The 17,076-nt window shown below is 33.8% G+C and overlaps 2 protein-coding genes across 2 annotated transcripts in view; one reads left to right on the top strand and one right to left on the bottom strand.

Annotated features, from left to right (window-relative positions):
• Positions 1-17,076, top strand: part of LHCGR (luteinizing hormone/choriogonadotropin receptor) — a 99,360-nt gene that overhangs the window by 60,524 nt on the left and 21,760 nt on the right. The gene's annotated exons all lie outside the window — the stretch shown is intronic.
• The window catches only part of GTF2A1L (general transcription factor IIA subunit 1 like), a 42,834-nt gene continuing 28,175 nt past the window's right edge, over positions 2,418-17,076 (bottom strand). The window contains exons 7-9 of the mRNA XM_019416727.2: positions 10,523-10,783; positions 9,488-9,577; positions 2,418-2,676 (exon numbers count right to left, since the gene is read on the bottom strand). Coding sequence (XP_019272272.1) covers positions 2,569-2,676; positions 9,488-9,577; positions 10,523-10,783 — 459 coding nt within the window. The 3' untranslated portion in view covers positions 2,418-2,568. The remainder of the gene's footprint in view (positions 2,677-9,487; positions 9,578-10,522; positions 10,784-17,076) is intronic.

Raw genomic sequence — 17,076 nt, 5'->3', positions numbered from 1 at the left:
AGCCTAAGTCGGATGCTTAACCAACTGAGCTACCCAGGCACCCTGTAATATTTTTTTTAACTATGAGTCATGACTCATCAGTACGCAGTGAAATCAATTTAGTGGGTCAAGACCATCAATTTTTAATGCAATAGAACAGAATCAAACAGAAAATATAGGCCATTACATGCTAAAGATAAGCATAATTTTCTGAAACTTTAATTTGTATTATGTGTGTCTATATCCATGCAAACATATACTGGTTAATTTCTTAGTGTAGATCCTGGCTAAAAAAGAAATGAAAATCACTGATTTAGACAACTTCTCAAGAAGCAGGATTTTTTTCCTAGGATTATTTGAGACTAATAAAAGGGCACCAGGTCCAAAATAGAGAATCTCTTAGCAGCCACCACTAAAACTATCATCATTTATATTAGTATGCCAAGATTATTAGCTTTGTTTTGTTTTGTGGTAAGCTTACTTTTAAATTGATTTTTTGCATTTTAAAGGATCAGGGGCCTGAGGGCATGCAGAGACACAAATGGGGCAAGTGTGACTTTTTTCTCTAATGATAAAAAATAAAGAGGACCACATAAATAAATAAAGAGAATCAATATAATAATAGTATTTGTGATACACCATTTTTAAAAAATTGCTGAGGCAAAGTGAGATTTTAAAATCCACAGTGGAAAAGAGGAAGGAAATTTTAAAAACACCTGTTATTGCCTCTCCCAAACACTTAAACCAACACATTAAACCCCAATTCCCAAGTGAATGGACCCTGTCAATAAATTCCACCCTTAATTTGCAATAAAGTTTGTCTAGGACAAGTACAGAATGATTGAATGATGCTGGGAGGAAGAAAGCAAGAAAAACACTAGAAAGTATACTCTTCAGTCCTGGATGGGTACATTTCAGGAATAAACACAACAAATGAGTTCCCTCTTTTTGCCTTCCATGTAGAAGAGACAGACATTTCATGGTAGACAACATTCATAAAGAACCCATAGCTCCCAAAGTTCTCAAGAACCAGACAAGGATCTGGGATAGCAGTGGTCATAGGGAAAGGGACAATCACTCTGAGGATGAAGAGGGCATAGCTGGCAAATCTGGTTAGAAGTGCAACACGAGTACTAACTGAATCCTCCTGCAGCTGCCAACTTTAGGCCAAAGACAGCACCCCACAAATGTTGTTCAAGAACCAGAAGAGATGAATGCAGATTTTGAAAAGATCTACCAGTAGCTGAGTCCCTTGGGTAGGACAGGACAAGTACTGGAATAAATTAAACTCTTCAAATGGGATTGCCTCTGAAAAAGAAATGAGGAATTCGCCCTGTGACCACCCAAACCCAAGTATCTAATCCTTGGGAGGTTTCAGAGACCATTACCGACTCATTTCACTACCGGTTTTTGTATGAGAGTTACTATCCTGGAGAACACCAATTAGGGCCAAAACCAGGATCTTAGAGACCATGTATACTCTACCTGTTAAGAGAAGCAGAATGATGGGGAAATGTTCCTTTGAGGAATTTGAATCTACTAAGGAAAAGAATATTACCAAACAGCTTACTAAGATATCAGTTTGCTTTGTTTTTACTGCTGCAGGAAAATGAGACCTATTGCGCATTGCATTTTCTCTCCCTGATTTTAAGACAGTTATCCAGGTCTTTCTGTGTCAGATGAGATTGCCTGACCAAAACAGAAGGTTCCTGAAGAATGCATCTCTTCTTGACTTTTACTTTGGAAAACCTAAACTGAATGAGGGGATTCCCTGGGAGAGCAAAGGAAGAGAGATAGTGTCTTTCAGGGGGAAAGAGAATGCAAACCGGTCTTCCACTGTTTCGAAAAAGAGGAAAGAAAAAAAAAAAACAGGGATAGAGAAAAATCCACCATGACTAAGAAGACAGAAGTCTGAAGTTTCAAGAAGTAGAATGGGAACTAACCACTTCCTCACAACTCTCAGGGAGATAGCAACATATGATGAAGAATGGCCTAGCCACATGATAAGCCTAGAGAGGCAGATCCTTAACTCCAGGGATCCTGGCCTCAGCAAAGATTTCCATGTTCAAGTATAATATAGGCTCAACAGAGACATCTGCTTCCAAGGGACCATTTGGGCTTATACAATCAATACATCACTAGTGATGAGTGTAGACCAAAGACCTAGAGAAGCTTCTTGACTATCCCTCTACTTACAAGATTCTCCAGGATCTGTTGTAACATGGTTTAGGGAGAAATGGTAGGACACTAGCCCCAATCTAATAACTGATGCTGACTTTACCATGAAGGAGAATTGGAATATGATTTAAATTTTACTTTAACATTAAAGAAATGTGATATTTCTTCATGCTCCATCATGTCTGATTCATCTATGATTCATAATGGCACAGACAATGAAGGCTTTAAAAAAAGGAAAGAAATATAAAATTGTATATCTTTATCTCCATCTGAATTATAATTTTATTAAATTCCATACAGTGAACTAAAAATTTGAGCAGCTCTGAACTGGACTATATTTAAAATAAAAATAAGTTTGACAATACATAACATAGTCCTACTGATGTTTATGATGTATAGAGCTCATAAGTTTTACCACTCTGCATCACCAATGGCTTTTGCAAATACATAGTCTCTCCCTCCAAAACACATAACACCATCTTTCAAATAGAATTTCCATTTGTTCTTGCTTCGATGAATCTGGAGGGAGAAAAATAGTCTAAATTAATTAATTTTACAAATTAAAGGATAATTTACAATACTTTGCACATAACATGGGATTGTTCTGACTCTAAATGGGAGTTCTTTAAAAATAAAACCTCCTCGGTAGGTGATGGGCATTGAAGAGGGCATCTTTTGGGATGAGCACTGGGTGCTGTATGGAAACTAATTTGACAATAAATTTCATATAATAAAAAAATAAATAAATAAAACCACCTCAAGATAGTATTGATTCATTCAGCAAATATTTGGATTCCTATGTGTCTGTCAGACATTGTTTTAGGCACCATAGATATATCAGTTTAAAAAACAAAAACATATGTATAGTCATAAAAATTCACATTTTTTATATATTACTTTGTAAAAACTGGAAAAATTCCTACCTTTGAGTAGTGTACATTTTAGTAAGTATGGAGGAAACAGAAACCTAATAGATACCTAAATTATGAAGAATATTAAAAGACATTAAGTGCTATGAAAAATAGAGCAGGAAAAGGAAGACCGCAAATACAAAGGTGGGTTACAATTGCAAGTAAGACATTAGGGTGGGCCTGACTTCTGAGCTAACATTTGAGCAAAGACTTAAAGAAGGTAAAGGTTAAAGCCAAGAAGATATTGACTAGAGAGCATTCCAGGCAAAGGGAACAGAAGCACAAAAGCCCTGAGGAGGGAGATACCTGGACTGATCAAGAACAGCAAAGAGTTCAGTATGTCTACAAAGGAATAAATAGAGAGGATGTAGTTAATATTATCAGGAATGAAAAAAAGAGGACTTTCATTTTGAAGGAGAAATTCACAGTAAAGCGCTGAGCAAGACCAGAAGATAAAGCTTATAATCTATTAGATTCCACTGGCAGTTCCTTGGATCTAATAAATCAGTCTATTTACGGACAAAATAAAAACTAGAAAATCCTACTACCTCAAGAGGTAAGAAACCGTAAAATCATTGTTACCTCTGGGTAAACCACAAGTGACTATTTAAAAACCTTATAAATGTAGGATCTGAAATCAAAGGTAAAAATTAAACCCACTTATTTACTGCAAATAGTCAAATCAAAGAAGAAAAGTCTGTGACCAGTATTCAGCTTTATTTTGTGAAACATAAGAAAATATAAATGCGAAACTCCTATTTGTGTGGGGAAAAAAATCCTATTAATGGAAAATCTCTTCTCTGAGTTTGACTCCCAAATTTACACTAGAACATATCTTTAAAAGTCCCTGGGAACACAACAGTGACACAGAATCCTGAACTCAGCACAGGTAATAGTATCTGGAGAACAGTAGCAGCAGCAACAGCTCATTCTAGTAACTTAATTCTAGAAATAGTGCATAAATAGTTTATTTATTCTAGAAATGCAACAATGGTTCAATATTTGGAATTTATTAACATAACACCTGTACTACTAGACCTAAGGAGATAAATCATATAATAAACTCCAATGACGCTGACATTTATTTAGAAATGCAACAATGGTTCAATATTTGGAATTTATTAATATAACACCTATATTACTAGACCTAAGGAGATAAATCATATAATAAACTCCAATGATGCTGACAAAGTATTTGATAAATTAATGCATTTTAGATTTTTTTAACTCAATAAGAATCAAATACTGCATCCTATACACGCACGCGCGCGCGCACACACACACACACATACCTCCACCTCAGCATAAAACTATCTTCGTGGTTAGTGGGGAACCCTAAAAGTAATCCCACTGAAATCCCACAAAGATCATCCGAGTTTTTACTCCAGAGGTCCTACCTAATACAATTAGGTAAGAGGAAAGAAAGTACAACTGACACTAGCCAATGCAAGTAGACAAGAAGAAAGAAGCAGAAATATAAAAATTGGAAAAGATAAAAAAGACTTGCAGATGCAATGATTGCATGTCTGAAAAACCTAAAATAACCAATTAAAAATTACTAAATAAGAATTCACTATTCATACAAAATTAATACACATTAACTCATAGCCTTCATGCATACAAGCACTGGTCAGAAGATACAAAGAAAGAGCCTTTTTACCATAACAACAAAAGAGATAAAATAGCTAAGAATAAATTTTTAAAATACTGATCTACACCATTCAACACTCTCTCCTCTTTGAAATATTCTCCTCACTTGGCTTCATGAAGAAGTACTAACTTTACCAGATATTACAAATCTTAATAATTAAATCAAGGTAGTATAAGCCAATGGACAAACCAATGAGACAAAATGGAAAATCAAGTAGTAGACCCAAATATAGAGAGAAATTTAGTAGATGATAAAGGAATCATTTTCTTATTCGTGTGGACAAAATAGACTTTTCAGTAATTAGGAAAACTGAATAGCCACCTGGAAAAAAATATCAGAATCATACGTTACATTATACTCCAAGATAAACACCAAATCAAACAACTTATATCTTTAAAAAGAAACCAAAGAAATACTAGAAGAAAACATAAGTGAATCCATTTAAAATTTTAAGAAAGAACTTTGTAATATGACTCAAAATCAGAAGCCATAAAAATTAAGGTTGACAAATATAACATCTGTATCAAAGAAAGAAAAAGCACTGAAAGCAAACATCTGAGGAAAAGCATTTCTGCATATACCAAGAGCCAATCTTCCCCAAAACAATACAGAGCTATTAGAAATCAATAAATAGACCAATAATCCAATTGTTTAAAAAAAAAGATAAACGTTATGAACAAGCAGTTCACATAAAAGTAACTATGAATGGCCCTTAAAAACATGAGAAGTTAAAATTTTCACCAAGACATCATTTTCACTTTTTATAACAGCAAAGATCCAAATATTTTATTACACTCTATTGGCAAAGCTGTAAGAAAAGCAGCACTCTCAAATATTGTAATGGGAACATATACTGGAAGATAGTCTAGGAGAGCAATTTAGCAATATCTGACCAAATACACTTGCCCTTTGACCCAGTAATACCATTTCTGGGGATTTTTTTTTTTTTAAGATTTTATTTTTAAGTAATCTCCACACCTAATGTGGGACTTGAACTTACAACCCCAAGACTGAGTTGCATGCTTTACTGACTGAGCCTGCCAGGTACCCCACTGGGGATTTTTTTTAATAGATATAACTGCACACATAGGAGATGTATTATAGATGTGATCATTCAATAGCAAATGACTGAAAAATAACTCAAATATTCATCAGTTGGGGATTGGTAAAATAAATTTTAATAATTCTGCAGTAGAATATTATATAATAGCTATAAAAATATTAGCACGAAGATCTCCAAAATATATTGTTGATGTCTTAAAAGACAAGGTGTAGAGTAGAGTGTTGTCTAGGCTATCTTTCAGGTTTGTATTTGAATAAAAAGACCCTGTAAATATATTAAGAAACTAGTGTATCTGGTTACTTTTTTTTTATGCTCAAAGAAGGGACAAGAAGCTATTGGTAGGCAGCATAAGTAGTGAAGGAGTAAGAACCAGACTTCATGGTATACCTTTTATAGTGTTTTGATTAACATATGTGTATACAGTATCTATTCGGAAAACAGCATATATATTTAAAGAGAAACATACTGTGTTACATACTTAGCAATTACTCATTGTACCAGCATCTAATAGACAAGGACAGCTATAAACTAAAGTTTGCCAAACTGTTACATGAAGATACAACATATTCAAATGGTTTTACAATGCACTATAGTGTCCTATTTATGGCATAGAACACTCTCATCTATAGTAAAAGGTTTCATTTCACCATTAATCTTCCCTATATATCATTATTACTTTAACCTTTATACTAATCTTGGTCATTCTCTAAGCCTCTGAAATAACATTACTGTATCCTTTAATTCTCACTCAGCATGGTGACCAATGACCTTCATTTAACCCTTTTTCATAGCACACCTTAATACTTTCAAAGCTTTCCCCAATTGTTAACTTATAAATTTTAAAGGTAAATTCCATATGGTAGTCAAAGCCAGATAAGATATACTAAAAACAAAAACAAAAACAGCACTTCCCAAAGTTTAATAAGCATGCAAATCACCTCAGGGTCTTGTTAAAATGCACATTCTGATCCAGTACCCTGGGATAAGACTCAAAATCCTGCATTTGGAACTCTCCCAGACAAAGTGATACTATTGGCCTTCAAAACATGCTGACTAGTAAAAGATCTTAAAAGACTACTGAAAAGTCTTTCAATTTACTTGAGTTTGGTTATATTAAATACTACTTGAACAAGAACTGGGAAGATACTCTTTCATAAAAATCCACTGTTGGCAGTGGTCCCTGCCATCCCACTTTGACCTTATAGATACATTTTCTTTTCTAGCTATCTTCTGACTTCACCAGTCCCTTTTAAGACCAATTTAAGGGCTCCCCAGTGCCATGGTTTAAAACATTTAGTACTGTTTTTAAAATAACTCTCAGTTAGGACTCTCAAACAACTAGATTTGTTAGCACTATACACCTAATATCACTCCTGTGTACCCCAAAAGTGGTTAAGAGGTAAAAGACAATGTAGGAGAAAACACTTTGAAAAGTACAAAGCACTATGTAATTAATTACAAGCTATTGCCCACAATGCAGTATAACAAAGGATACTATATCCGTAACAGTCTAGAAAATTCTCTGTGACTCTATGGAATGCATACATAACTTAGTGCCTTAGTGTTTTCTTCATGGAAGGCAATACACTGCTTATAAGAAACAAAAATAAGTTTCAAACTAAGAAACGCTCTCTTTTATATTACCTATTTCTTCATATGCTTATGTTTACCAGCATCTAAATTGCCATTTTCTATCTATATGAAATGTTATAAAGGAGAAAACAATCTTATCTTTAGAGAAAAGGATTTATTTTTATAACAATTCAAAACACCATCCCCTATTTCTCTTGAGTATACTGGAATTGTTACCGAAAAAAAGGCAAAGATGTAAATATGCACTAGTCATCAGGGAAATGCGAATCAAAACCACAATGGGATACCACTTCACACCAACTAGGATGGCTAGAATCAAAGAGTCAGATAACAAGCATTAGTGAGAATGTGGAGGAATCTAAACCCTCATATACTGCTGGTGGGAATGGAAAATGGTAGAGCCACTTTGGAAAACAGTCTGGTAGCTCCTCAAACTATTACCACATAACCCAGAAATTTCCAAGAGAAATAAAAATATATGTTCACACAAAAACTTCTATGTGAATGTTTAAAGCAGCATTCTTCATAATAGCCAAAAATGGCAACAATCCAAATGTCCATCAACAGATGAATGGATAAACAAAATGTGGTATATGTACTCAATGGACTAGTATTCAGCAATAAAAAAGAATGAAGAACTGTCACATGCTATGACATGGATGAATCTTGAAACACTGTATGGAGTAAAAGCAGCCAGTCACAAAAGACCACATATTATAGGATTCCTTTCATATGAAACTCCAGAATAGGGAAATCTAAAGAGACAGAAAGTAGATTAGTGATTTCTTAGGCCAGGGGTGGGGATCGGAGGAAACAGGGAAATATGGGGGTGAGAACTAAAGGGAATAGGGCTTCTTTCTGAGGTGATTAAATGTTCTAAAACTGACTATGTTAACAGCTGCACATATTCATGAATATACAAAACCACTAAATTGTACACTTTAAATATGTGAGTTGTATAGTATGTGAATTATATCTCAAAGCTGCTAAAAAAAAAGATGTAAATATGCATGAATTAAAGACAAAAGCTGGCTATTCTACTACATAATCACAGAGTATTTAAGAAGAAGAAAAAGCAGTATTATATTTTAGTTGCTAAAGTTGAATTTCTTCTAAATTAAATTCTATGTTTGAAAACTGACACACCTTCAACTCTCTTTGTTGATCATTTTCTAATGTCCAACTAATCATCAAGTCCCCTTGATTCTTCCATCACCATCCCTGACTCTTCTATGTTCTACACTGCCATCCTTAGCCTGGGCTCTCATTACTTCATTTCTGTGCTATCCCTGTTCTTACCATTTGCCTCTGCTTAATAAGCAAATATGGCCAGTTTTAAACCCAATTATAATTTTTTCAGTAACATTCTCAGAATGCTAATGTCCACCAAATCGTTTCAATTTCTCCTACCAGGATTCTAGATTTTCCCATCTGCTGTGAACTCTGTCCCCAACCCAGCCTCATTTCCTAATACATCCAAAAGAACACTTTATTCAAAGCAGAGCTGCCTCTTCACTGTCCCTTGTACATTCTACATGCATTCATTTCTTTTATCAAGCTGTTCTACTCAGAATGTCTACTCTCCACACTTATCTATATCTTACAAATCATTTAAGACCTATTTCAGAGTTCCATATCACCCATGAAGGATTTGTGGAGAACTCCAACTATGAACAATTTCTTACATTTCCTAGCTACTTTTTGGACTTACTGTCTGTGCCACATATCTTAGCATTTGATTTACATGCCACTTATCTTAGCATCTGATTCATATGTCACATATTTTAGCATTTGATTTGCCTGTCACATATTTTAGCTTCTGATTTACCTACCATCTTATTGTACACCATTCTTTTATTACATATAGAAATATCCTGTTTCAATCAGAAACAATCTTGTTTCAATAAGATAATTCTCAAGACAAGAACTATCACTTTTTTGCTATCTCTGAGACCACACAGCGCAGTGTTAGACACAAAATATATATAATTAATTAGCTTTTTCAAGATTAAGTGTGAACTGTAACTCATCATCTTATTTTCCATCATTTTACATAGCTTTCTACCATAAATGCAATTAATAAACCCAAAGTCTAAAAGGTGAATATGGTACCTTGTCATACTGGCAGACAATTACATTATCCGTGTCAAACAGGTCTGGCACATCCTGCTCACTAACATCATCTCCAGAATTTAAAGGGTCCTAAAGATGAAAGACGGTTACATTAAGGAATTTAATGATGCTCTGAATTTTTTAAAGACAGAGATACACATAGAAATAAGGGAACTTGGGGAAAGAATAGTATCGTACTGAAAAAGTCAAATAGCCTGAGTTTGAATCCCAGCTTGGTCACGTAATAACTATAAGACTGACCTTTGTCAATTTATTAAAACTCCTCATATCTCAGTTTTGTCATATGTTAAATGAGGTTGGTAATAAGGCCCATAGACAGGGTGGTGGGAATGTTAAATAACGTAAGATAGGTAAGACTTAAGTATGGTACCTGGCACATCCTTAAGGCCACCATAAATGACAGTACTACATACATGCTTCCTAATTACCACATTCCACAAAAATTTTACTTCATCTATCAGAATCAAAGCAGACATTGCATGCTTCTAACCTGGCGGCCTTCTGTACCTCTACTCCCATCTTTTAAACTCCCACTATCTCTAGTTAAGACCAACATATAGGGGTGCCTGGGTGGCTCAGTCGGTTAAGCGTCCGGCTTCAGCTCAGGTCACGATCTCGCAGTCCGCAAGTTCGAGCCCCGCATCGGGCTCTGGGCTGATGGCTCGGAGCCTGGAGCCTGCTTCCGATTCTGTGTCTCCCTCTCTCTCTCTGCCCCTCCCCCGTTCATGCTCTGTCTCTCTCTGTCTCAAAAATAAATAAAACGTTAAAAAAAAAAATTAAGACCAACAAATAGAGTGGCCAATTCCCAAATACTTAATACTAGTTTGAATTATAGTTTACAAGTTTAAATTTTAGGGTGCAAATAAGTCTCATTTTAAAAGACTAAACACAGAGTTAACCTTGTTATTCCTCTTGATTTAAAGTATACTTTAATATACTTTATATTAAAGTGCAAAGTATATTAAAATACAAATGCTATAATTTTAAAAATTTCATCTCAAAAGTGATTCTTACCTCTTCTACAACGTCTATTTGAGGGTCTTCATTATCACTACTATTGGCAGTTGAATCTTCATTTGATATACTGTCAGCTTCTTCTTCAAGTACCTTCAGGTCTCCTGCCTCAACAATCCCCAGAAATTCGTTCTCATCTACATCTCTTGTACTTCCTATTTCATCATTGGAAGATGTATCACCAGTTCCATCTATTTGAATTATCTCATTAATATCATCATCAGTTACCTGATTGCTTAAATCCATCTGAGAATTAGACTCCTAGAAAGAGAATGAAATGTAATAAAGTTTTTCAAGTCAAAAAGTATATAACATTGAATCACATGAAATATAAAATTACTTAAACATTTCACAAGTGATCTTAAAATAGATTTCTGTTCTATATTTCCTTCCTTTCCTATATATGTTCTCTAATTTTGAATTCTAGAACAATCCCAGAATGTCTATGCAACATGGGAATATTTTTTTTTAATTTTTTTTAAGTTTATTTATTGATTTTGGGAGAGAAAGTGCAAGCAGGGGAGGGGCAGAGAGAAAGGGAGAATCCCAAGCTCACTAGTTTCAGGTAATAATTGCCAATTTTTATACATACCACCTTAACTTTACACAGTACCTATTAGGTTTTAACGATTTCATTTTATTTTAAACAATAATTCGGTGGAGTAGAAAGGACAAGTGACATCATGCTCACTATATAAATTAAAAAACATAAAGGATTGAACTAGCTGAAATAAGCTAAGCACAAAAGGACAAATACGAATCAAAATGGACAGAACTGAAAAGAAAAATGGACAAATCTAATTATAGAGAATTCAACATTCCTCTTTCCGTGACCAACAGAAAAGTAGACTTAAATTTAGTAAGGATGTAAAAGACCTGAAAAATACAATCAAACAATTTAACCTAATTGACATAGAATACTCCACCCCAAAATAGCAAAATACACACTTTTAAAGAGCACACAGAATGTTCACCAAGATGGACCATATTCTAGGTTCTAAAAAACAAACCCTGAAAAAATTAAGACACACAAAGTATGTTCTCTAAGCATAAAGGAGTTAAACCAGAAATCAGTAACAGAAAGATCTGGAAAAATCCCCTGATATTTAATAATTACATTTCTAAATACCCATGGATCAAAGAGTAAGGCATGAGAGAAAGCAGCACATAATTTTAACTGAATGCAAACAAAAACATAACATTTCAGAACTTATGAAATGTAGCTAAAGCAATGCCTAGAGGGAAATTTACAGCATTACATGATCATATTAAAAAAGAATTAAGTTTCAATCAATGGCCTAAAATTCTACCCTAAGTAACTAAAAAGAGAAGACTGAATTAAGCTCTTGGCAAAAGAGAAAATAATAAAGATAAAAAGAGAAATAAATGAAATTGAGCACAGAAAAAAATTAAGTCAGACAAAGTTCATTCTTTAAAAAGATCAATAAAATTGATAACCCTCTAGCCAGACTGACAAAGAATAAAAAGGAGAGAGAGAGAAAAGAAACAAATAATACTAGGGATTAAAGGAGTGTTGCCATAGATTCTCAAGACATTAAAAGGATAAGGAAATTGTCTTCAGCCATTTGAGCTGCTATAACAAAATACCATAGACTAGGTAGCTTATAAACAATGGAGATTTTTTTTTTCTTCCAGTTCTAGAGGCTAGAAAGCCCAAGATCAAGGCACCAGTAGATTCAGTATCTGGTGAGAGCCCACTTCCTGGTTCACAGGCAGTGCCTACTCACTGTGTCCGCACATGGTAGAGAGGCTACAGAATTCTGTGGAGTCTCTTTTATATGGCAACTAGTCCCATTCATAAGGACTCCACTTCCTAATTACCACCACCTTTCAGGGACACAAACATTCAGACTAATATAAGTCAGTTTACAAAAATTAATTGTATATCTATATAGTAGCAATAAATGAATAGAAATTGAAATTTTAAAACAGTACTAATTAAAACAGCAATAAAAAGAAACTCATCATATACAAGAGATCCTCAATAAAGTAACAAACAGATTTCTCAGCAGAAACTTTGAAGGCCAGAAGGCAGTAGGATGATATGTATTTAAAGGGCTAAAAGACTGTCAACTGGGAATTCTATATCTGGCCAAACTGTCCTGCAAAAATCAGTGAAAAATTAAGGCATTCTAAGATAAAGGCTGAAGGAGTTTGTTACCATTGGACCTGCCTTACAAGAAATGCTAAAGGGAATCCTTTAAATTGAAATGAAAGGGAATTAGATAGTAACTCAAAGCCATACAAAAATATAAAATTTTCTGGTAAAGATAAATACATAGACAAATATAAAAACCAGTATTATAATTTTATTTATAATTCTACTTCTTATTCCCATATAAGATTTAAAAGATAAAAACATATTTATAATTATAAATCTATATTAAGGGGAACACAATACATAAAGATATAATTTGGGATATCAATAACAAAGTGAGGGAGGGCAGAGCTAAAGAGGAACAGAGTTTTTTTATGAGATAAAAGTTGAATTGGTATCAGTTCAAAATAGATTCTAATAACTTTAAGATGCCATAAATAATCCCCATGGTAACCACAAAGAAAATACCTATAGAGTACACACAAAAAGATATGAAAAGGGAATCAAAATTTGTCACTCCAAAATCAACTATATACAAAGGTAGACAGTAAGAGAGAAAATGTGGGGCAAAAAAGCTAAAAGACACACAGAAAACAAGCAGCAAAATGGCAAAAGCCCTTCACTATCAGTAATTACTTTAAAGGTAAATGGACCAAACACCCCAGTCAAAAGACACAAATTGGCAGAATAGATACTTACTATGTTGTCTATGAGACTCACTTTAGATCTAAGGATGCACATATGTTGAAATGAGAAGAATGGAAAAAGATACTCTATGTAAATATTAACCAAAAGAGAATTGGGATAGTTATGCTATTATCAGACAAAATAGACTTTAAGTGAAACACAATTAGAAAAAAAAAAACAAAGAAAAACAGCATACAATCAAAAAAATAATCAATTCACCAAGATGTAACAATTATATACATATCTGCACCAAATATCATAGCTCCTAAATGTATCTAACAAGCACTGACAGAATATAAGGGAAAAATAGATAGCTCTAAGATAATAGTAGGAGACTTCAATACCCCACTTTCAAAAATGAATAGAACCACCAGACAGAATATCAATAAGGAAATAAAGAACTTGAATATTATGGACATATAATATAGACATAAGTATAGTTGGACCTAACAGACATATACACAACATGCCACCCAACAATAGCAGGATACACATTTTTCTCAACTTCACACAGAACATTCTCTAAGAAAGACCATATGTTAGGCCACAAAACAAATCTCAATATTTAAAAAGACTGAAATCATGCAAAGTATCTTTTCTGACCACAATGGAAAGAAGGAAAACCGGAAAATACACAAGATGTGGAAATTAAACAACAGACTCAAAAAGTCAATGGTTCAAAAACAAGAAATAAACAAATAACCAATCTTGGCCATATAGTTGTGGGTTCATTTCTGGGTGTTCTATTGTTTCATTCATCTGTGTGTCTGTTTTTGTAACAGTACCATACTGTCTTAATCACTACAGTTTTATAATATAGCTTGAAGTCTAGAATTGTAATGCTTCCATCTTTGCTTTTATTTTTCAAGATTGCTTTGGCTATTCAGGCTCTTTTGTGGTTTCATACAAAGTTTAAGATTGTTCTGGCTCTGTGAAAAATGCTGGTGATATTTTGATAGGGATAGCTTTAAATGTGTAGATTGCTTTGGGTAGTAAAGACATTTTAACAGTATTTGTTCTTCCAATCCATTAGCATGGAATATTTTTCCATTTCTTTGTGTCATCTTCAGTTTCTTGCATAAGTGTTTTACAGTTTTCAGAGTACAGATCTTTTACCTTTTTGGTTAAGTTTATTCCTAGGTATCCAATGGTCTTTGGTGCAATTGTAAATGAGATCAATTCCTTCATTTCTATCTGCTGCTTCATTATTGGTGATAGAAATGCAACAGACTTCTGTATGTTGACTTTGTATCCACAACTTTACTGAATTCATATATCAGTTCTCAATTTTTTGGTGGAACCTTTTGCATTTTCTATACAGACTATCATGTTATCTGCAAATAGTTAAAGTTTTACTTCTTCCTTGTGAATTTTGATTCATTTCTTTTTTTTGGCTGCTTGCTAAGGCCAGGACTTCCAGAACTACGTTAAATAACCATGGTGAGAGTAGACATCCTAGTCTTGCTTCTGACCAAGCTCTCAATTTTTCCCCCAATAAGGATATTAGCTGTGGGTTATTTCACATATGGCCTTTGTTATGGTGAGGTATGTTCCCTCTATCCCTACTTAGTTGACAGTTTTTATCATGAATGGATGTTGTACTTTGTCAAATGCTTGTTCTGCACCTATTGAGAGAACCACAGGTTTCATATTCTTTCTTTTATTAATGTGGTGGTCAACTAATATTCAACAAAGCAGGAAAGAATATACAATGGAAAAAAAGTCTCTTAAACAAATGGTGTTGGGAAAACTGGACAGCAACATGCAAAAGAATGAAACTGAAACACTTTCTGACATTATACACAAAAATAAATTCAAAATGGGTTAAATACCTAAGTGTGAGACAGGAAACCATCAAAATCCTAGAAGATATGCCATTTGCAACTACATGGATGGAACTGCAGGGTATTATGCTAAGTGAAATTAGTCAGAGAAGACAAATATCATATGACTTCACTCATACGAGGACTTCAAGAGACAAAACAGATGAACATAAGGGAAGGGAAACAAAAATAATATAAAAACAGGGAGGGGGGAAAACATAAGAGACTCATAAATATGAAGAACAAACTGAGGGTTACAGGAGGGGTTGTAAGACAAGGGATAGGCTAAATGGGTAAGGGGCACTAAGGAATCTACTCCTGAAATCGTTGTTGCACTATATGCTAACTAATTTGGATGTAAATTTAAAAATAAATAAACAAATAAATAAAATTTTTTTTTAAAATCTAGAAGAGAACACATTGGCCAAAGCAAGTTCTTACTAGGTATGTCTCCTGAGGCAAGGGAAACAAAAGCAAAAATAAATTATTGGGACTTCATCAAAAGAAAATGATTCTGCACAGTGAAGGAAACAATCAACAAAACTAAAAGGCAACCTTTGGAACAGGAAAGGATATCTGCAAATGACATATCTGAAAAAGGGTTAATAGCTAAAATCTATAAAGAACTTATAAAACTCAACACCTAAAAAATAATCCAGTTAAAAAATGGGCAGAAGATACAGACATTTTTCCAAAGAAGACATCCAGATGGCTACCAGACACATGAAAAAATGCTCAACATCACTCATCATGAGGGAAATACAAATCAAAACTACAATGATGTATCACTCCACACCAGTCAGAATGGCTAAAATTAACAACACAGGAAACAAAAGCTCTGGAAAACAATATAGAGATTGCTCAGAAAATTAAAAATGGACCTACCCTACAATCCAGCAATTGCATTACTAAGTATTTACCTAAAGGATACAAAAATGCTAATTTGCAGGTATACAAGCACCCTGGCATATATAGCAGCATTGTCAACAGCCAAATTATGGTAAAAGCCCAATGTCCATCCACTGATGAATGAAGAAAGATGTGATATATATACATACAATGGATTATTACTCAGCCATAAAAAAGAATGAAATCTTGCCATTTGCAACCATGTGGTTGGAGCTACACAGTATTATGCTAAGTGAAGTAAGTCAGTCAAAGAAAGACAAATACCATATGACTTCACTCATATGTGGAATTTAAGAAGCAAAACTTTATGAACATAGTGAGGGTGCAGGGAAGAGAGGCAAACCAGAAAACACTCTTAACTACAGAGAACACACCGAGCGTTGCTGGAGAAGAGGTGGGTGAGGGGATGGGTTAAATGGTGAAGGGTATTAAGGAGTGCACTTGTAGTGATGAGCACTGGGTGTTGTATGTAAGTGATAAATTACTTAAGTTCTACACATAAAACTAATATTATACTGTATGTTAACTTGAATTTAAATAAAAACTTGAAAAAATACAAAACAAAAAATCAGTCTTTTAAGATATAAAATATCTTAAGACAAATAAAAATGAAAATGCAACATAGCAAAATTTATGGGATGCAGCAAAAGCAGTGCTAAGAGCAAAATTTATAGCTATGAATGTTCACACTAAAAAAGAAGAAAAGTCTCAAATTAACAACCTAAATCTCCACTGGAAGGAACTAGAAAAAGAAGAACAAAGCCCAAAACTACTTTAAGGAAGGAAAAAATAATAATTAAGGCAAAGATAAATAAAGAACAGAAAAACAATGGAGAAAATCAACAAAACTAAGAGTTAGTTCTTTAAAAACAATCAACAAAATTGATAAGCTTTTTGTTACACTGATGAAGAAAAAAATAAACCCAAATAACTAAAATCAGAAATGAACTTTACTACTGATTTTACCAAAATAAAAACAATTATGAGATAATACTATAAAACTATTCATGGAAGAC

The sequence above is a fragment of the Panthera pardus genome, unplaced genomic scaffold, assembly GCF_024362965.1.
Source record: "Panthera pardus isolate Hobbes unplaced genomic scaffold, ASM2436296v1 HiC_scaffold_25, whole genome shotgun sequence".
Classification (NCBI taxonomy): domain Eukaryota; kingdom Metazoa; phylum Chordata; class Mammalia; order Carnivora; family Felidae; genus Panthera; species Panthera pardus.
This window is presented reverse-complemented; position numbering and strand designations above follow the sequence as displayed.